A 22335-nucleotide genomic window follows, 5' to 3' on the forward strand; every position below is an offset into this window, starting at 1 on the left:
GGATAACTCTTGATTTGTCCATAATATTTTTCCCCACTCATAATCTACTTAATAGCTTGTTTAGACTGTTCATCATTTGGGTAATTCCATGTTAAATCATCACACTTTTTGACCTTGTTGTCACAGATTTTAGCGAAACTTGGCTTGCTGATATTGTCATATGACTAACCCACGGAACCTATGGGGTTTGAGTGGGGATTATGACTTAGACTGGCTATATCTCCCTAAAAATATATTGCACAGAAGTGGGTCTCATATCGTTTAAGTTATTTTCCAACTCTATATTTTGCATAAATACTATGCTATCCCCACAATCAAAAATTACCATGTTATGAGTGATTACAATATTAAATATTGAATAGCGAAAAAAGCTGTTTTTTAAAATTGGTCAGTTTTTCCCTAAAGCTAGCATATAAAGTCATGAACATCTCCAGAAAATTTGGTCTTTGGTTTTTGAGTTGTTGCTGAGATATCATTACTTATCTAAAGTGTGCATCAAAACCACAATTCCTTACAATGCTGTTGAATATCATTGATCAGTTGGCACCACTTCAGAGCATGCTTGTTACTTTTCACCAGACGTATGACTTTACTTATTAGAAAAAAATCTCACTGTCATTATTTTGGGATACTTGTCTGTACTACATTTTGAATAGCTTACCATTCATTGTAGAATACTAGACTTTCACTGAGTTTTAGAGGATTATTTAGTAGAATATCAGATCATCTGTGTTTAAGGTAATCCTAAATTGCACCTGGGTTGTGCAGCAAGACAATGTGCCAAAACATGCATCTAAGTCTACTTTAGAAGAAGAAAATTTTTCTACCACATATAGATGGATGTATCAATGATTTCAGCAACTGTGTGGGTGCAGTTATTACTGCTCCAAAACCCGCATAAGCAATTGTTGAATCAAATGTGATAATTGTTTAACACATTTTTTTAATGTTGCATCAATGTATTTAATATATTCATGTAATAAGTATCAGTTTTGTGTTATTTATTTGCTTAAGTTTATGGTGTTTAATATTTTGTGTTCAGTTTAATCTCGGGCACAAGAATTTGCCATAACAATTGTGGATTGTATTCTTGCAGGTGATCTATGGCGATACAGATTCAGTCATGTGTAATTTAGGAGTAGAGACTGTTCAAGAAGCTATGAAGCTGGGAAGGGAAGCTGCAGAGTGGGTGTCTGGTCATTTTGTCCCTCCCATTAAACTTGAATTTGAAAAGGTTTGTAATGCAATCTTCCCTTTTTTCCCACATGAGCTTTTTCATTAATTCTACAGTATTAGATCTGAGTGGCTACATTTCATTTTTATACACACATGTATAGCATCAACAAGCTTAACCAGATCAAAATTAACAAAATAGCAGATGTACAAAAATTAAATGTAGCCACTCGAATCTAGTATTGTAGAATTAATGAAAAAGCTCATATATGTGTGTGTGTGTATGTATGTATGTGTGTGTAACCTCTTTCCTTTACTGTCTTTTATAGAAAAGTTCCTCAGCACAGTTTGAATTCTGTTGTTGTGTGGGAGATTACATAAACCTGGCCTTGGCCTACAGTATTACATGTTTTGGAAATTTTCCAGAGTTACATTTTCATGATTGTTGACTTTGCTTTGGTGACATCAGTTTCTAATGCAGGTGATGCAAGAGATACTGCTGAATCCTGCTTCTCTAATTTAATTACTGCATGTCCTCTGGTCTTGAATGTTTATTTCTTAGCACACCAAACTGTATTCAGACTTAACAAAGGAATATGGAATGTTGCAGTTGCTTGGCTGTAATCCTTTTTGCATAGACTGTCAGTTGTAGTACACACTAACTCTTCTTTCAGTTAAGTTGCATGATCCTCACAGGCTTTGGGTAGTTCTTTCTCCAGTATGATTTTCTGGAAACTATGAGATCTGTTTGCTGTTAGACAGTTGCAGTTTACCTGTGTATTTCCATTGCAGTGCATTTGTTGTTTGGAAAACTAGAGAACATCCAGATGATGGCTGAGACTTTTTCAATCAGTAATTTAAGTTCAGTTCTTAAATTTGTTTAGAAGTAATAATGACAAGGTATATATTGAAATAAAATTAACTTCATTTCCTCCCCTTTTCCAAGGTAACTCACGTTGAGCCTTTGTGTTTTTAGGTTTATTTCCCCTATCTTCTTATCAACAAGAAGCGCTATGCTGGCCTGTATTTTTCCTCAAGTGCTAACATGCATGATAAAATGGACTGTAAGGGAATTGAAACTGTGAGGAGGGACAACTGTCCACTGGTGGCCAATCTTATCAATACATGTCTTCAGAAGATCTTGATTAACAAGTAAGGTCCAAATTGAGATGTTTTATAAATATTGCACTTGTGCTGTCTTTTGTACTTTTTAAATTTTGGTGAGCACTGAGTAGTCTCTTTACTGTGACTTTATTGTAGTTTTGCTGTCCATTATTTTCTTGCCATTTTTTATCATTAAAATAAGATTACAAAATCATTCTAATACTCTTATTGCTTTTTATTATATTTTATGGCAAACGTAGAATTCTTCTGAATTCTTATGTATTTTACGTTCAAAAAACCTTGTAGACATTCTAGTCCCTGGAACAGCTGTAAAAATTGTGAATATTTTGTTTATAGCTAGTTTGTGGTATTCCATGTCACTAAATATAATTAAGATTCACTCACATTTTCTGTGTTGGATGTGCCTCCTGTCTCTACAGAGATCCAATGGGAGCAGTAGAACATGCAAAAGAAGTAATTTCTGACCTGCTCTGCAATCGAATTGATATCTCTCAACTGGTGATCACTAAAGAGCTAACACGCACTGCTGATGAATATGCAGGAAAGCAGGCACATGTTGAGCTGGCAGAAAGGTACATGAGGAAATGCCATTGTCTAATTATTTTTAATTGTGTTTTTGTCCAGTAGGGGGAAGTAGCAGGTTATTTAGAAAAAAAATGAAGCACCAATAATGGTAGCAATCACCTTCCCTCCCCGAACCCCCACGTATAGTTTTAGTATTGTAGTTCTGCTTTCAGTGCTGATGATTAGCTGTACATGTATTGAGGAAGGAAATCACATGATTCCTTACACCAGTTTAAAATTAAGCTTTACTAAAATGAAATATTTTTACAGGAAATAGCAGAAAGGGAGAAACTTGTTATGTCCGTTAGACCTTAAGATTGATCCTTTTACTTGATTCTATTTGCTCCCTTTTATATTACCTTTTCTGCAATCCAGTTAATATTTCACAAAGTGTGGGTAAAACATTCTATAGCCATACAGAAATAGTCCTGGATTTTTTAATTTTTTTGTTGCACATTATTTTAGTAAGCTATGGTTTATGGCAGCAGCATAGACTCCTATGGGGCAGAGAAATAACACTCTTTTGTGACGCATCTTTAGGTTTTCACAGGGGTAGCATGTGTTTATGTTGGAGGCGTTTTGTGCAGCTGCTAAACCTCAGTTATCGTCATGGAGACGAGCATTTATTAATATTACACTTCCTGTGATCTTTCTGTTTTTCACTGTCTATTGACCAACCATACATAGCAAATGGAGCTGAAACCTCAAAATATGCCAGTTTATCCATGCACAATTATAGCTGATTGAGCATCTTGACTTGTCTCATGGACTGTAGCAGCGTTGCCTGTAAATAATTGTTACTGTGTGCATTGTTAATTTTTGAGGTCCTTTGAACTGATACTGTGCCTTTTCAAAGTAGGTTCAAGAATATACAACTGTATTCTGAACTTAACATGCATTTCCCATTTCTAATTATTTTGCTGCTGTGTCATACAAACATACTTGGCTGTAAAATGGCTATTAAATGGCACAAGTTACGCAAAGTGAGAGGTATTCATTATTTATGTAGACACTCTGGGTGAATAATTTGCAAGTGTCAACTTCTCAACTAGTAGGGTTATTTCTTTTTTAATTTCTTTACAATGGGTTTCCTCTGCAGCTGCAGATTTCTGTTTTTCTGAGGTGGGGGGACGGGGGGGGGGGCAATCCAATGGATCATTATTGCTTCTTCACACATGATGAAGCACTATTGATGAACAGGCTTCTGTATTTCTTCTTTTCCTCATTGTAGCTGCTGGTAAGTAAGGCAGGATCAAGCATGGGTCAGATGCTTACCAAAAGAAATCTCTCAGTCCAGAAAGGATTCGTTTTAAAAAGGTTTAGTGAAAATTCAAGCAAAAAGTCCACACAAGAATAGAGAGAAGTTTTTACACGCCCAGAATAAAAGGCAAAATAAGGAAACATGTTTCTTATTTTTAAACTTCAATTGTTTCTATACTTAAGGATTAATTATTTCACTAGGCTTTACTTCACATTCAGTACTTTCTAAACTTAAAACTCTGCACATACAACTGTGCATGTTAAGGCACGGTTTGAAACCGTGTGCCTTCCATGCCTTACACAAACTAACGCAGGTCACTAACTGAGACTAATCTACGGAAAAGAAATAGAATATATCAATTCAGTTCAGCTTGTGGGATTATAAGAACCTCCCATAGACTATGCACTAATATATAGGCAAACATTTAATATAACTGAAATAACTAGCAAATGGCTCTTACACTCATTATTATGTTTTGATTTTCTCTCACCCATTTTAAACCAGGTCTTTGGGTTGAAAAATGAGCTAGAGTGAGCGAGAAAACTTCATTGTCATTATACTTAAAACTTTATTTGACACCTCTGCCTTTACTGCCAAGTACCGTATATCTATCTATCTCTCTCTCTCTCTCTCTCTCTCGCGCGCACGTGTGTGCGTGTCTCTCTCTCTTGCGCGCCTGTCTGTCTGTCTGTGTCTCTCTCTTTCTCGCGCGCTCTCTCGCTCACAGGGGGCCCTGACTCGAATATAAGCCGAGGGTGACGTTTTTCAGCACATTTTGGGTGCTGAAAAACTCGCCTTATATTCGAGTATATAAGGTATATGTAAAAAGTTGTTATACAAATAGAAATTGAAATAGACCTAAGCATTACAAGCAATAAAGAGAGATTCCAATAAAATGGCTATTGAAAAGAGATATTTCCAAAGTATAAGTAACAATGTACAATAAGGTGCTTACTCAAATATACAGTATTTATTAAAAAGCAGCATTTTTGGCAGTTGAGTATGATGTAGACTTCTAAGTCCTTACGAAAATATTAGTCTGCTGCTTTGCTGTTCATTTCCTTCCTTATTTCTAAGCTTTAGTTTTCCTTTTAAGATCATACTGTTACCTTGTTCTGTTTTCTCACATCCAACATCATCCCATTTATGCTCTTTCAACAACTTCTTCATGTACCGCTTCCAGGTGTTCTCCATTACATTAGTCAGTCACAATATTTTTCTATCCTAAATCATTTCACACCCACTTTACCCTTTCCTGAACAGTCTGTTTTACTATTCTGAACAGTTTATTTTTTGCTTTCTAATTATTAGCTCAGTTGAAAATTCCTGCCCATTGGCTTTTTACATTGGTACTACTACAGTGATCCCTCCTCGATCGCGGGAGTTGTGTTCCAGAGCCCCCCGCGAAAGGTGAAAATCCATGAAGTAGAAACCATATGTTTATATGGTTATTTTTATATTGTCACACACAGAAACACAGGAGGTTGTAGAGAGACAGGAACTTTATTCAAACACTGCAAACAAACATTTGTTTCTTTTTCAAAAGTTTAAACGTGGTCCATGACAAGACAGAGATGACAGTTCCGTCTCACAATTAAAAGAATACAAACATATCTTCCTCTTCAAAGGACTGTGCGTCAGGAGCAGAGAATGTGAGAGAGAGAGAGAGAGAGAGACAAACAATCAGAAATCAATAGGTGCTTTTTGGGCTTTTAAGCATGTCGCTTGACAAAGCAGATGCAAGGAAGGTAGTCTTTCAGCATTTTTTAGACGAGCGTCTGTATCCTCTAGAGGTGCAAACGGACCCCTGCTCACACCCCCTCCACCAGGAGCAGAGAATGTCAGAGCGAGAGAGAGAGAAAAGCAAACAATCAAAAATCAATAGGGCTGTTTGAGCTTTTAAGTATGCGAAGTACCGTGCGCGAAGCATATCGCGTAACAAAGTAACTACAAGTAAGCCCAGCAAGGAAGGGAGCAATGTAAAGGTAGTCTTTCAGCGTTTTTTAGATGAGCAGCCGTATCCTCTAGGGGTGCGAACAGCCCCCGTGCTCACAATATATTTGAGGAGTTTTATTTAATATGTAATACGTGCTCTGATTGGGTAGCTTCTCAGCCATCTGCTAATAGCGTCCATTGTATGAAATCAGCTGGGCAAGCCAACTGAGGAAGCATGTACCAGAAATTAAAAGACCCATTGTCCACTGAAACCACACGAACCAGCGAAAAATCCGTGATATATATTTAAATCTGCTTACATATAAAATCCGCGATAGAGTGAAGCCGCGAAAGTCGAAGCACGATATAGTGAGGGATTACTGTATTTTGCACTTACGTAAGTGCATAACTGTAAATTACCTTTGCCTTTTTAACTTTTTGCTTTTTTCTTAAAGCATCTTTGCATTTGTTTACTTTCCCCTCCCTTTGTTAGCATGTTGCTATCAGTCACAATCTCCGCTATATTTTTATTTAACCACCAAACTACTCCTTATTTTAACCAGCTATTCATTACTTTCCAATTATGCCTAATTCTTATAAAACCTCAGCATCTCTGCAGATTTATTTCTCATACTGTCCTAAATAATATATCAAACTATTACCATCTTCTGTATGTTTATATCCTCTTACTTTTTCACATATTTCTGACAGAAGGCTTACTCAGTATGAGCAGCTGCTGTGACAGACATCCTGCTGTAGGAAATATTTTAACATTTTTCGTTAGACCTCGATCAGTTCCTCTCAGTAAATCATTTTTGTCATGCTTTTTCATAGACTGTATATTTTTACAGGTGTATTCCAAAGGCTATGTTTCGTAAATCTAGTTAGTGCTCCCAGCCAGGGCACTACATAGGACCCCTACTAGTAATTAAATACATTTTAAGCATATAGAGACATTGTAGTGCCAGTGGAGATGCACCGATCAGGTGTTTTATTTTTTTTTTCTTTCTTTTTTTATAATGTATTTTTTGCCGAAACCAATCACCAACATCATGTACGTGAATTGGCCAATACTGATTCAGAATTTTTTTTTTATTTTTGTGGGGTTTTTTTTCTCTCTTTAAAAAAAAAAAAAAAAAACTTTTACATTAAGATCTTGCATAGCCTGATGCAGAGAAGCCTAGTGTTCTATATTAATGCTGATATTTTTATAATTTAGCTATAGACCACAGGTGCTACCTATTCATTTTTAATTAACAAAATTGAATTCTATAGGTTTATTGTTCGGTGACCATAAAAATACTAAAATAAATAAAATTACTTTAAAATACATACTTTCTTGACTAATAAAATATAGAGAAAAAATAGTTATCCATAATACATATAGTATTAAAGAAAATAAAATGCTTCTCATAATTACAAACTGTCATATTGCTTCATTTTTTTATGTAATTTACATATGTGAGCCAAAGCTTGATTTAAAAAAAAAAAAAAAAAAAAGTCATTTTCACCATTTCTATAACTAAAAACATACTTACACATTGATCCATTTATTTGATATTGGCAGTTAAACACTACTTAGACATAAATATACAAGGATTTATACATTTTGATTATTTTTAATCATTAATTGAACTCAAGCTTTTTTGCTGGTAAAATATATTACTATATTTATGTACTTTTTTCAGTGTAGTATGCAGATATTACTAATTTTTGAGATGTAATTATAAATATGGATTACCGTATTTTATTATGCAGTACTTGTTTTTTTACCAAAACCATTACTGTATGACACTGTAGCAAGAAGATTATTTTCTGCCAATGTATTTTGTGAAATTTATTTCAAAGCCATGTAATTCATCTGAGAGAGACAGATTGGTAGAAAACAGGTAAAAGACACACAATCTGATTAATTTAAATAGTGCTGATAGACCAAAACAGAGCCACCGTCTGCAGAAGCCATAAATGATAAGAACGGGTAAAGATGTTATTTTGGCAAACAGCCCTTCTGGTAGTTGCCTATATCTGACATGAATTCTATGAATACTGTATATAATTATGTAAGTGTTTATAATGACGTGAATCCAGCACGATGTCAGAAGCATCTCACTGTACTGTCGACATTCCTTGCTGTTGTAAGGAACATCTGATTTGTAAGCATTCTCCCACTTGGCTATGATTTCCCTTTGCTATTCGCTGGCCTGATTATATATGTATACAGGATTTGCATAATAATCTTGATATGAATGTTATCTTTTAAAGTAAGTTAAATACATATATCACTTTTTGTACCATATTTCTCTCGTGTAATTATTTTCCGCCATGGTTACAAAAGGGATGGTATTGGTTCTAGTCAGTTCTACATCAAGAAACACATCCCAGGGAGAAAGAACACCCCCTGCTGGATACAGACACACACAGATAAACAAATAAATGCAGTACAGTGATCCCTCACTATATCGCGCTTCGCCTTTCGCGGCTTCACTCCATCGCGGATTTTATATGTAAGCATATTTAAATATATATCGCGGATTTTTCGCTGCTTCGCGGGTTTCTGCGGACAATAGGTCTTTTAATTTCTGGTGCATGCTTCCTCAGTTGGTTTGCCCAGTTGATTTCATACAAGGGACGCTATTGGCAGATGGCTGAGAAGCTATCCAGCTTACTTTCTCTCTCTCTCTCTCTTGCGCTGACGTAGGGGGGTGTGAGCAGGGGGGCTGTGTGCAGCTGCTTCCTGAAAGGACATGCTGCACGGAGCTTCGCATACTTAAAAGCTCAAAGGGCACGTATTGATTTTTTTATCTGTCTCTCTATCTCGCTCTATCTCTCTCTCTCTCTCTCTCTCTCTCTTCCTCTCTCTTCCTGCTCCTGACAGAGGGGGTGTGAGCTGCCGCCTTCAACAGCTTTGTACCGGCGGTGCTTCGCATACTTAAAAGCCAAAAAGCCCTATTGATTTTTTTTTTGACTGCTTGCTTTGCACTCCTTTGAAAAGGAAGATATGTTTGCATTCTTTTAATTGTGAGACAGAACTGTCATCTCTGTCTTGTCATGGAGCACAGTTTAAACTTTTGAAAAAGAGACAAATGTTTGTTTGCAGTGTTTGAATAACGTTCCTGTCTCTCTACAACCTCCTGTGTTTCTGCGCAAATCTGTGACCCAAGCATGACATTCTAAAAATAACCATATAAACATATGGTTTCTACTTCGCGGATTTTCTTATTTCGCGGGTGGCTCTGGAACGCAACCCCCGCGATGGAGGAGGGATTACTGTACAAACTTTTAAAAAAGCAGCAAATCTATCAAATCTTAATAATAAGTTTATTAAGAAGATACAAGGCTAACATGTTTACAAGTAAAATACACTAATGTTGCTGTTAACACTAAAAAACCTATTGTTTAGTAAGCAGCAATTTCAAATTCCTTTTTATCTTGTCTTTTTCTAATTGAACATGTGAGCTTCTGTATTTAATACAAGCTCCCTCACTGTCTGAACACAGACAGGCAGTTTTCGTTTGAATTAAAAAATAAAAGAAACAGGTCTGAATTCATTAAAGTAGCTTTTCTTGTTATTCGGCTAATTGCACAGGATGACTTCACAGATTGCTTTTTCTCAGTTTATTACTCCACTTTCTTTAAAGGCTAATACTCCAATCTTCTCTCTCTAGTAAAGTCTGACTTACTGCTCTCTGTTTAAAGGAGGTTCCATGCAAAAAAGAGCTGTGCTAGTTCTGCCACAGTATTACTTGTGTAAAGGTGTACTAAAAGTAAATTACTGTAAAGCTTAGAAAAGCAGATGCTGAAAAGTGTTTTTGTGATTGACCAATTTACTGCTCACTGATCGAGCATCTTGCAGTGAGATATTGGCTGATTTAGATCAGTGGACAATTGATCGAACAATTGATCCCTGAGCACCAAGATGAAGAAATGTTGTAATGGTACTCAGTATTGTGATGCTGTTTGTGTTTCCTTACAATGAAGTTTACTTTGCTTTCCTGGTGGGTGCTTTTGAATATATTTTTCCTAGTCTTTCTTTGAAAGCTCTTTGGTCTTTACAATGTAGAATTGATTTTGTTAGAGTTGTAGAATGTTAAGAGAACTGGAGTACATCTGAAACACTGTAACTACATTCAGATGGATTCATTTCAAAAAGTGTTTAATATCTAACCACATCTATTAGCAGAATAGCTGATTTAGTTTATAATTATTGTAATACTCTCAACAGTACTATTAAAGTCCACCTGGATTGCATACAGAAAATTGAATAGAATAGACTAAACAATTGGCAGGAGAAAAGAAAAGCATCTTGTATGCCAAAAAAGCATGATGGTCTTCATGGAATGAGAGGGACTGAGGTGCTTATATACAAAACCTGTTCATGGTATGTTCTAAATATTGGAACCATCTAAAAACTTGTTTTCACTTTGTCATTGTGGGTTAGTGGTGGTTGATTAATGGGCAAAATGGCAAATTTGTCCATTTTATATAACTCTATAATACAAAGTGCGTAGAAAGTGAAGGAATCTGAATGCTTTCTGAATCCACAGAAGAAATTGAAATGTGCATGTTCTAAATATTTAATTTTCTTTCACATTTTCATTCAACACATGCAAGAACTGACCAATTAAATGTCCTTTAATTGAGAAACTTATGGCAAAGTCAATGTGTGGTTTTTCAGATAACTTGCACATATCGACACTATGAAAGATCATGAAAAATATGGCCCTCAGATAATGAACAGCTCAGCATTTCCTGCAAAGAAACAACATTTGTAAAAACTCTAGTTTTGTATAGCACAGTCCCCAGTAATGCTGTTGATAACATGGTTGACATGGTTTTGATATAACATTTTAATGTGTGTGATTGGTGGTTTGAACCCTTCGCATTTTTTTTATATTATAGTGTAGCAAGGCTACATAACGGACAGTCGGGTTAGCCTTCTGGATTGTCCGTCACTTTATAATGTTGGCTGGGATGGTGTTTTAAATAGCCCTTCAGGCACCTTTGGTGACGTCCCAGTCTGGGAGGATCCCGCCCGAGTAACTTTTCCAGCTGCCTGTTGCCGGCATGAGGTTTCCATAACAACCGAGAGGGGCAAGGATTTTCGGCAGGGAAACTTTTTCTTTTTAAGGGGAATGGCGGATCAAGGAGGAGAGAGAAAAAAGGAAGGATAAGGCTGAAGGCAACGCAGCGACTATCCATGCTCAAAGAATTATTCAGGATCTTACTTCACCCAGAGACGTCTGCTATTTATGAGTGGCCACCCCGAAGAAATAATCAAGTGACGAATCCCAGAGAAGAGGCCAGGTACTGGTGTTCTCCGGGTGCTCCCGTCTGGTGAGTCGGATCCCTGAGTTTGCATTTTTCGTGATAGTCCGCGGAGAAGCCGTTTCGCCAAAGGACTGTTGTGTTTCCTCCTGCCATACAGGAGGAACTGAACTGCAGGGTTTCTTGTTTTCTTATATTGTGGACTAAATTAAATCTTTCTTTTGCGTTCTCAAAGAACAGTTTTTTTTTATTATTTACTTTTTTTTTTATATTGTCTGTGTCAAACCGGGGGTTAGGATTTGGGCGCTAGGGAGGGCGTCTGGGGAAGGGGTTCACTAATGAGCACTCAGGCACCGGGCAAGTAAATATAAACAGCAAATGTTAATATATTTATCAGTCCCACTTCCTGTTGCGTTTTATTTTTTGCCAATTATTTAAGGGGGCAAGAGGGAACGAGGACCAAATATGGTAATGCTATTGTAATCTTCAAACATCGTCCACTCCCCTGTTGGGTTTTGAAGTGTAGGAATCGCGTTCCCATATTTTGCGGTTGCTACAATAGATAGATACTTTATTAAGTACCAAGGGGAAATTTACTGAAAGCAGTGTTAACATGGTAAAAAGTAAAACTGTGTTCATATACCAGAATTGTAGCAGATAATTCAGTAATATGAAAAACAAAAACTGCTTAAACAGCCTTATAAGCTAAACAGTTACAACACCTTTCCCCATTTCTGCACCCTAATTAAAAGCTAAGCTGTGAAACCAATGAACTTTGTTAACTGAATGGTTCACATATACAAGAGAATGTAACAAGAACTAGGAGCAATGATTAGTAGCTCATGGGTGTTTGCACCATGATTAAGTCAAAATGTTCAAAAAAATCTGCTGATAATTAAGTATTGTAACTAGATGTATTGAAGATCTTTCACAGTATATTGCATAGTAGCAAAAGTATAATAGTTTAATGACTATTTCTTAGAGACTCTTAAGTGTTTGATGGAAGTGTTCTGTCATACCTTTCAGTGAAGCTGATGGTTTGTTGCTCACTTTGCGTCACCTTGCTTGAGTGCTTTTTTGGAAAAAACTGATTCATTGCTGACACATAACATATTTGTCAATTTGCTCTTTTAAAACTAGTTAAAATGTGAATCTGTTTTGATATATTTTCAAACAGTGTCTAGAAATTTTTAAATGGGCAGAAAGAGCTCAACCACCCATACAACCACCCAACCTTCTAAACCATATCACCCCCACACCAGCCCCATAAACCACCAAAATCTTGCTTAAGTTAACCCTAGTAAATTACATTTAGGCTACCTATGGACCAGAAGCATTATGCACTTTTGGGATAACCTGAATGAGTGTTGCTTATACAGTAGTTTCAATAACATAAATGAGGTTGACTTCTGAAAATCTAAATGATTGCATTAGGTTTTAATCTCATTTGCATGTTATTCCACATTTGTAAATTAATTTAAAGTTGGAAAATCCATCCATCCATTTTCCAACCCGCTGAATCCGAACACAGGGTCACGGGGGGTCTGCTGGAGCCAATCCCAGCCAACACAGGGCACAAGGCAGGAACCAATCCCAGGCAGGGTGCCAACCCACCGCAGGACACACACAAACACACCCACACACCAAGCACACATTAGGACCAATTTCGAATCGGCAATCCACCTAACCTGCATGTCTTTGGACTGTGGGAGGAAACCGGAGCGCCCGGAGGAAACCCACGCAGACACGGGGAGAACATGCAAACTCCAAGCAGGGAGGACCCAGGAAGCGAACCCAGATCTCCTAACTGCGAGGCAGCAGTGCTACCACTGCGCCACCGTGCCGCCCAGTTGGAAAATCATTAATCAGAAATAAAAAAAAAACAAGAACCCTGGAAATGTTAAGTATTAGGATTGTGATTTAACATTTTTTGTTGCTTGAAGTTGGTTATGTCTCTTACATATTTATGGGTCCGATATTCTCATGAAAAAATGCATAATGGGAAAATGTGCTTCTGAATGGCAAGGTAACTTGGAACAGAAAATTTAACATGAACAAATCCCTTTTTTTTTTTTTTCTTGAAATACTTACAAAGCATAATTGAATATATTAAATGCACAACCAAGAAAATGATAATCTGATTATTTTTAAACCATACACCCCCCTTTTTTAAGTAGCAAATTCACATTTAATTATTTTAATGTCCATGGATCTTAATAAATGTTTTGAATATGTACTGGGCATCATGCAGATGATTCCCTTATATACAGTGCATATATAGAAGTAAGAGTTTTCTGTGTTTTTTTAAAATGGAGTAATGTAATGTAGTAATCTGATAATATTTCCTTTTTGAATCTGGCTTATTTGAATTTTGGACTTTTGCATTACTGAGTCATGAGTCCATTTTGTAAGTTAATTTTTCCATTTTGTGTCTGTGCAAGGCAGACTAGGCAATCTGGGAAGCATACATTTCAAAGACTGAATGGCAAGCAATGCAATTTAACTTGTTGGAATGTGTAACAAATTAGCCGAGCAGCATATTTAATGAGTCTGTGATTTTCATCACTCTGTAATGTTGACAATATTAGAGTAATGATCCAAGCTGACATATTTAATATTGAAAGTGCATAATTCTAATAGTACTGAATTTAGTAGCTCTCTCTGCATAGAATAAAAACAGTCATTTTCTTTTTCCTTCTAAAGTTTAAATGCAGTAATCTGGTTTTTGAAATAATTTACATTATAAACTAGAAATTGTTTTAGCCCTGTTTTCTAGAATTCATCAGCAAGTTGCCAAGTTTAATAGTTAAAGATGTTGCCTAGCTTTTGAAATGGATGCTTGTTTTAATTTAGAATGCCACAGTGATTTTAACAGACAACCTATTCTGTTCCTCAATTCTAGCTGTGCAGTACTTTTTGGAAAAAAAACAGAGGTCTAAGAAATCTGTTTCTTTTGAATGTATTGAATGTTGCTAAGAAGCACCATACATTCTTAATGATAAAGTCCACATCAATATTTAGTGTTTTGTCATGTTATAATGTATGCTGCTTTTGTATTTTTTGTTTTTATTATCATATGTTTCTATTCTCTCACATTGTGATACAAACTAACATTCCCCGAACAATGTCAGGCATTGGAGAGATATTATGCAATTTTTTGCAATTTTTATAGATGTCCTTGGTTTTGTTTTTCCAGGGGCCTCATGTATAAATGGTGCGTACGCACAAAAATGTAGCGTAAGAATGTTTCCACTTTCAAATCGCGATGTATAAAACCTAAACTTGGCATAAAGCCACACACATTTCCATGGTAGCTCAAACTCTGTCGTACGCAAATTCTGCGTTCGGTTTTGCAGACTGGCGGCATTCAGCGTCAAAGCAGTGCTACTGTTCCTGTGTGGTTACCCTTTCTTTTTTAGATCCACATCCCTGACGCGGCTTTATAAATACACTGAAATTAACCGCATATTGTTTATTAGTTTAATGCATCTGATTGTAATTAACCTGTAACAATATAATGGTCCACAGAATGGTCAAACTATTCCAAATACCATAACTTCTTTAGTGTTGTTACTCTCACTGCACCTTCTTTTTCTTCTTTCAGCTGCTCCCGTTAAGGGTTGCCACATTGGATCATCTTTTTCCATATTACTCTCACTGCACCACTCAGAGTATTTATATCACTGTATCTGAGTGTGAATCACAGCTGTACAGCGGCTGATTGGAAAGAGAATTATCGGTATACAGCATCAAGCACAAGCTGCCTCAGCCATACGCTATTTGAACTGCTCTCATCCGACAAACGCTTCAGAGCCCCTCCTGTACGGAACTCGCGGTTCACAAACAACAGTTTCATACCAATAACTATAAACACATTCAATCAGTCCATCAAGTGCTCCTTGTAGAACTGTTTGTACTTTTAAGTACAATTACCTCACTGTAAACTTGCGATACAGTTATAATATTGTACAACCTGAGCCACTTTATAAAGTGCATATTTACATATGATGACGATATCATTTTTAAGAAGAAATGCAGCAAAATATGTTTATTATTATTATACGGTGCTGCAGTGCTAGCGAGGAGCTGGAGCTTCGTTCACGGATTGTTCCTGCCTTGCACTGTATTCTTGCTGGTGCTAGATGGATAGAATAATTAAACATATACTATGAAGATATTTCAATGTTTCTTAAAAGTTTTGAAGAATCGGCGTTCTAAGCTTACAGCTGGCTTAATGTCTATTACAGAGCTGATTGTGTGGCGATTGGTATTTGAAGAAAGAAAAGTAAGGACAGGAATTCGGGGTTAGTACGTTTGAAAGAGACAGTACTTCTGTAATAAAGTATTTCATCGAAGGTCGCACATGGCGCAGCAAACATCTTGAGTGAGACATGAACAGTCACTGCACCACTGTGTTCCCATGTTTAATAACATGCTTTAACTCGTATCATCATGAAAATTATATCACGTATACTTCTCAGTATTTTATTTATTCAGAGAGCTGTAAAATTACGAATGTAATGGATTCTGTGTCCTGTCAGAGGAAGACAAAGCCTGGAAGCACATAGTGATTCACGCATATAGAGCACATAGAAGATCAAACACAAAACAAAGCATTTAACGTGCTACTTTAGTTACGATGGGATTTGAGAAACTAGTAAATTAAATGATTTTAAGATGAAGTTTATGATGTTGTACTTTAATGACAAAATAAACTGATTAAAGTTGACATTTTGTGCTTTTTTCCCACTCTGTGCCTTTTTTTTTTTTCTCTGTACCCTAATAAGCTTTCATGTAACACTCAGACGGTGGGCTACGACTCACCTTTTCACAGCGACTTTGATATGTGACAACTTCTTTTTTTATTTCGGGCACTGTGCGACTTTGTGTACTTGAACTTTTGAGTTTCTCCAACACGCTATGTCACTCGATCAACTTCCTTTTGTTGTTTATACCACTGTTTAAACCAACAAAAAGTAAGTTTTTCCTTGCCTCCACTTGGTATTCGCTGATATTCTTCTATTTTCACTCGTACTTTTGCCCATTGTCTTTTCACAGAAGGCTGAGCTTAAGGGCTATTTATATTGATATGCATATTCAAAGAGGCGTAATCCTGGGAGGAGTTGGGGCGGGACAGCAGGCGCATGCACGTGCGTTAATTTTCACGCTGACTGGGATTTATGCAGCGGAAGAACTTGGAAGTTGGAGTTCGCACAGATTTATGCATTTGGATTTTTTTCTGTGTAAGCACATTTCCGCTTTTGTGCTTACGTCATGTTATAGTGCGAATTCTACGCTTGGTGTTATGCATGAGGCCCCAGGTCATGTTTTCAAATACCCAAAGTAGCAAACAGTTTACATTGTTGGACTCATTAAGCACAAACAATGTGCCACTACTGTATGATGAAATCCACTGATGTAATTTTCTGTCTCTTGTATGTGTAGTTACATACAAAGAGAACATTTGGTTGTTTAAAGGTTAATAATTATCTATCTTTACTACCTACGGTCATCTTATATGGAAATCTGGTATGCAGTTTCAGATGAAGCCGACTATGCCTGTATCTCTGAGTTTAAAAATTAGTGTCAAAGATGTCAATGTTTGAAGGCTGAGCTGTAATAAGTAACATTCAGCACATGGTAGATTACAGTAATATTGTTTCACATTCAGTTGTGGATGTTAAGTTCCCAAAAAAAGTGTTGTCGCTATGAGTCATTTAGGCATGCTAGTTTAATTTTTTTAGGCAACAGAATTCTTTTAGATGTGACAGAGAGGCACAATCTCCAAATTTCTTGAAACTACTGCAGCTGAATTTGTTGCTGTCTTTTAAATGCTTTGCTCTCTTGCCTGTGACACAGAGGTCAACCCGTTGCTGTTAATATTTACAGATTTGCTAAAGTCCTGTTTTCATGTTCACTTTCTTTAGGCCTCTGTCTTGGGTCCCACCTTACTTTTTTCTAAACCCTTTCTATAAATTGTCAAGGAAATATGTTGCAACTGATGTAATTTAGAAGTTGATTTTTAAGATGGGCATTGATGTGGTCTTAATCTGTTTTAGGTCTTTTGAGCTTCTCCAGGTTGCTTTTTAGATGTTTCTGCTGCTGAAACAACTGTTTATGCCTTTAATGTGTTGTGTATAGCCTTTTGAAACACTTTTTTATGAAAATCCTTCAAGCTATTGTTCTTTAAACTCCAGAGCGCATAAATTAGTAGCTCAAGAAAAACCTGCAGTGCATTGTTAACATTATAACAGTTAATTATGTTTTATATTGGATTCTTCTTGATCAGCATATCACTTTAAAATTTTCATCTTTAAATTTCAAAATTTTTCATGGTAAATCTCTGTGCTATTTGACTGCTTTCATAATTAATTTTAAATGTAGTACAGCTCTTTTGCTGTGCTGTTGCCTCTTGAGCCTCTAGTTTTTAACAATTATCCCAACTTAGATACTTGGTTTGTAAGGCATGGGTTTTGCTTCGATCGAGGCTCCAAAAGATTGTTTTTTAGGTATTCGAGAAGTGAAAATCTTTAATAAGCTTATAAGCCTTGTATTAAAGATATGCAGTAGAGGCATTCAGGTCAAAGACATTCTCTTAAATTTCTTTTAAGCATTTTATTCTAAAATTAAAAAATAAAGTAAGATGTAATTTGAACCAACTGTAATGTTGCCAGTTTTTGCTTAGCTTCCTGTGCTGATTTGTCAGCTATCATCGCACGTTATATGTTTAACAGACTGTGGAGTCCAGCTAAGTATTTTCAATGTTGCCTACTCAGTATCCATCAGATGTCAAAACTGCAGTCTTCACAAATTCATTAATCTGTTTCAATTTCACTAAAAGTACAATAAAGCTGAAAATCTAATTTGCGCTGTGGTGGATGGATGGATGCAGATATATCTTGGGGGACATTTCCTCTGTTCATTTAGTTTAAGAATTGTGTTTTAAACAAAATATTGTTACTGTTTGAGTGGGAGGGGAAGAATTAAGGGTGGGTACTGTCAAGAACAAACATCTGGTCATGCTGTTAACATTCATACATTATCTTGCTGACTTGAAAGGTGAACTATCTAGTTGTCAGACAATCGAAGGTGAACACCTTTTTCTTATTTGCAAATATTTCATAACACCCATTTGACTTTCAAAGTATGTTTCCTACTGATTTACATGCATTCAGGGGGATATGTTAATGAAATTTAAAATTTGTGACAAATGCAAAGAGAATAGTTTTATTTCTTTAGCACCTCTTTTAAGTCGTTGTTTCCAAATCTTGTGTTATCAGCCTTACTTCAGTATTTGCTCTGACTTGGAAGCTACCTATTTGTATATAGTTTCACTGTGTGTATATATTTGGGATCGTTTCAAGATACTGTATATTACAGTGTTGTAATAGCTAAAATCTGCACTGGAAGCTACAGTTTGTAAAATGCCCGTTACATAACCACATTCCTCCACATCATTGCTCTTTTTTTTAAAAACTGAGATTTTTTTCTGTTATACATGTAATGTATTTGTGTGAAGTGCAGATTAGTTACTTTAAATAAACTGTCTAATCTTGAAGCCCACCTAACGTGCTGTTTGGCACTAAGGCTGTTAATGCTCTTTTTCTACAGACTTTTAAAATAGAGACAAAATTTCTGCATTCTTCACTAAACATGTATATAGACTTGGTTTGTAGTAACAGAAGCACAACTGTTGATCAGAAAAATACACTTTTGTTGTGCTTCATTTTTTGAAACTGGCCTCAATCTGGAGCTGTAAATCCACTTTCTGGTTAGGGTAATGCATCCATGATTCGGTTTCCTTTTATGAGTGAAACTGGCCACAAATCTGGAACTGTAAATTAGCTGTTTGGTCAGGGGTAATATTCTCAATTAAAAACAGAAAAAAGTATGTTATAGAAGCAATTCTCTTTACTTTACAGTGAGACATGCTACTTAATGATCACTTATAGGGTTTTGAGTCCCTGGTAAATTCTCAGGTATGAGTAATAATTTAAAATGTGGGCTTTCCTATTTATCCTTATCGTGCACGATTTTTCCCTTTCATGTACCTCAGGATGAGAAAACGAGATGCTGGAAGTGCTCCTAATCTGGGGGACAGAGTTCCATATGTCATCATCAAAGCAACAAAGGGTGTGGCTGCTTACATGAAGTCTGAGGTGAATTTCATGATCTTCTTTAACGTGAACTTTGCACATTATCTGTTCAGTCTCTGAGCAAGCCTGGTGGTCTTTAACTTCTCCCTGCTGTTCTCTCTCTCTCTCTCTCTCTCTCTCTCTCTCTCTCTCTCTCTCTCTCTCTCTCTCTCTCTCTCTCTCTCTCTCTCTCTCTCTCTCTCTCTCTCTCTCTCTCTCTCTCTCTCTCTCTCTCTCTCTCTCTCTCTCTCTCTCTCTCTCTCTCTCTCTCTCTCTCTCTCTCTCTCTCTCTCTCTCTCTCTCTCTCTCTCTCTCTCTCTCTCTCTCTCTCTCTCTCTCTCTCTCTCTCTCTCTCTCTCTCTCTCAAGTCCCTGTGTAATGAATTGTTGTTTAGGTCAGATTTGCCATTTCAGTGTATCCATTCATCAACTGTCGTCTTACAGTGGGAACTCTGCCTGACTGGCCAGTTGGGATTGCAGAAGTGAATCTGAAAATTACATTGTGGTTTTGTTGGGCATGGTTGTGAAATATCCAAACGAACTGCTTCAGTTAGCTCAAAACTTCAGCTGTTTGTGCATTTCTTCATGCTCTTAATCACTTTGTCTGAGTATAACTATTTATTCTACTTTATTTAAAGATACCTATGAGTTCCTTCATCTATTGTCTTACGCACATCACCCATTCCTCGGCCTTTACTAACCTTTTGCCACTTTGTCCTAATAATTTCTTTCAGATGTTTTATTATGGATGATAAGATATTACTTCATTGGTATGGTAGCATTCATGATATGATATTATTGTAATAAATAAGATATATACATTAAATTTATTTTAAAAATAAAAGCACCCGACCAAACAAAAACACTTTTTTTTTTTTTTTTTTTTTTACTTTTAATTTCTAGGCTAAAGCGAACACAGCATTGCACAGTAACAATGTTATATAACAGCCAAATAATATCATAGTGGGTTTGGCTCCAGCAGACCCCCGTGACCCTGTAGTTAGGATATAGCGGGTTGGATAATGGATGGATGGATAATATCATAGTAGTGTGGTGATAGTTTGAAACTACAGGACCTAGATGACTTGCCATAGTTGGGTCATATAGCAAGGCAGGGATCCAAAACACAAAAGCAAGTTTACATGTATATGGCTAAAAAGAAGCCAAATTACAGTTTTGTAACGGTATATTCAAAAACTTAATGGAAATGTTGTGGCAGGACTTGAATCAAGCATTTCAGGCTTTAAAACCTACCAGCATTTCTAACTTAAAGCATTTTTGCTAGGAACAATGAGCAGACATTCTTCCATGGAAATGTAAAAGGCTGATACTGAATTACAGGGATCATTTTGCTACAAGAATTGCAGCTGAATATTGCACAGCCAACTTATTTAAATATGTGTTGACAATTACATACAGTACTAGTTGGTATTGGATATTGGATAATTTTACTAATTCAATTAGCGACTTAAGTATTAAAAAAATGTTTGATCACACAGGTGCCCCTTTAACTTTTGGGTAAGGAAACCATGAAGGGTTCAAATACTTTTTTATCAAACTGTTTTTGTTGGGAAGTAATATTGGCAATCATGTGCTCAAATTGTTAAAAAAAAATAAAGGACAAAAATAAAAGTATAATTTCTAAAACAAAACTTTTTTTGGAAAATGTAGCAAAGGGGAGGCAATTTCCTGTGTAGCTGTGGAAAATTTGAAATGTTTTTAAAAAGGTGCCTTCTGAACATCAGTAATATATGTTTTAGCTCTTTAAAACCCCATAGTATCCTTTCCACCCCATTACAGATGTTTTTTAAATGGTTGATTGATTGCATCTGTCTATAGAACAACTGATTGAAATGGTACTAAGAGGTAAGCACAATAATAGGGCTGCAACTATTAAATATTTTCATATTCAGTTATTGCATGCGACATAGAATGTTTAAGTGTTGAGAATTTGAAAAAAATCTGAGTCATGCATGGTAATTTTGACTGAAAAATGTCAGACTGCACTCATTTGTCCACCACAACTAGTGGGGGTTATTCTTCTTTAGTTCTGTCAAGGCGAATACATGTAAAAGGAGAGAACCAGAGCTTTCCAGATGCTATGAAACTAAACCACAAAAGACTAGGTTTAACTTGAAGGATTAACTCTTTGTGGCCGCAGAAGAACATCCAAATATAAGATAGGGTTGTAAATGTCCTGTCAGAAATGCTGATCCCTGCTGCACCATTTAAGAAGCAGAAAAAGCTGAAAAAATGTTGAAAATGTCATGTCCCTTCCTGAATGTGCAGTCAACAGAGAAGCACAACTCCTTCTCCAAATTCTGTGTTTATAGAAATGTAGGTGACATTTTGGCATGCCCAGAGGTGTGTCTGCTTTTACTTTATCATTCTTTAATATATCCGAGCAACCTTTTAAAACCTAACATGTTCTGAGTTGTCACATTGTAGCTTTGAGGTCACATTAATGCATATCATGGATATTTTCTGTATTTTTTATTTTTCTTCACAATATTGGAAATGCCACACATCAGCAAAGCAATCGCAAAAGTGTTTCTTACTTTGAAGCGGTACGCACACACACAAGCTGTGATCCTTGAAATAGCCACCATCAAACAGGAATCCCACAGATTCCTATTTAGCACTTTGACCATCAGGTTTTGTATGAAGTTGTGCTACTAAAATAAGTAGTAATGTTGATTATATACAGTAATGGCTGGTCCATAAGTATTTGGATAATGACACAATTTTCATCATTTTGGTTCTGTACGACACCACAATGGATTTGAAATAAAGGAATGTGATTGTAGTGTAGACTTTAAGCTTTAATTTAAGGGGTTCACCAAAGTATTGTATGACCCGTTTAGGAATGACAGACATT

The 22335-nt window shown here is 36.3% G+C and overlaps 1 protein-coding gene across 1 annotated transcript in view; it reads left to right on the forward strand.

The window, feature by feature from the left end:
* The window catches only part of pold1 (polymerase (DNA directed), delta 1, catalytic subunit), a 118865-nt gene that overhangs the window by 63901 nt on the left and 32629 nt on the right, over positions 1–22335 (forward strand). The window contains exons 19-22 of the mRNA XM_028813535.2: positions 1097–1234; positions 2150–2325; positions 2718–2870; positions 19380–19482. Of these exons, the coding sequence (XP_028669368.1) occupies positions 1097–1234; positions 2150–2325; positions 2718–2870; positions 19380–19482 (570 nt within the window). The remainder of the gene's footprint in view (positions 1–1096; positions 1235–2149; positions 2326–2717; positions 2871–19379; positions 19483–22335) is intronic.

The sequence above is a fragment of the Erpetoichthys calabaricus genome, chromosome 11 (genome assembly GCF_900747795.2).
Source record: "Erpetoichthys calabaricus chromosome 11, fErpCal1.3, whole genome shotgun sequence".
NCBI classification, from domain to species: domain Eukaryota; kingdom Metazoa; phylum Chordata; class Cladistia; order Polypteriformes; family Polypteridae; genus Erpetoichthys; species Erpetoichthys calabaricus.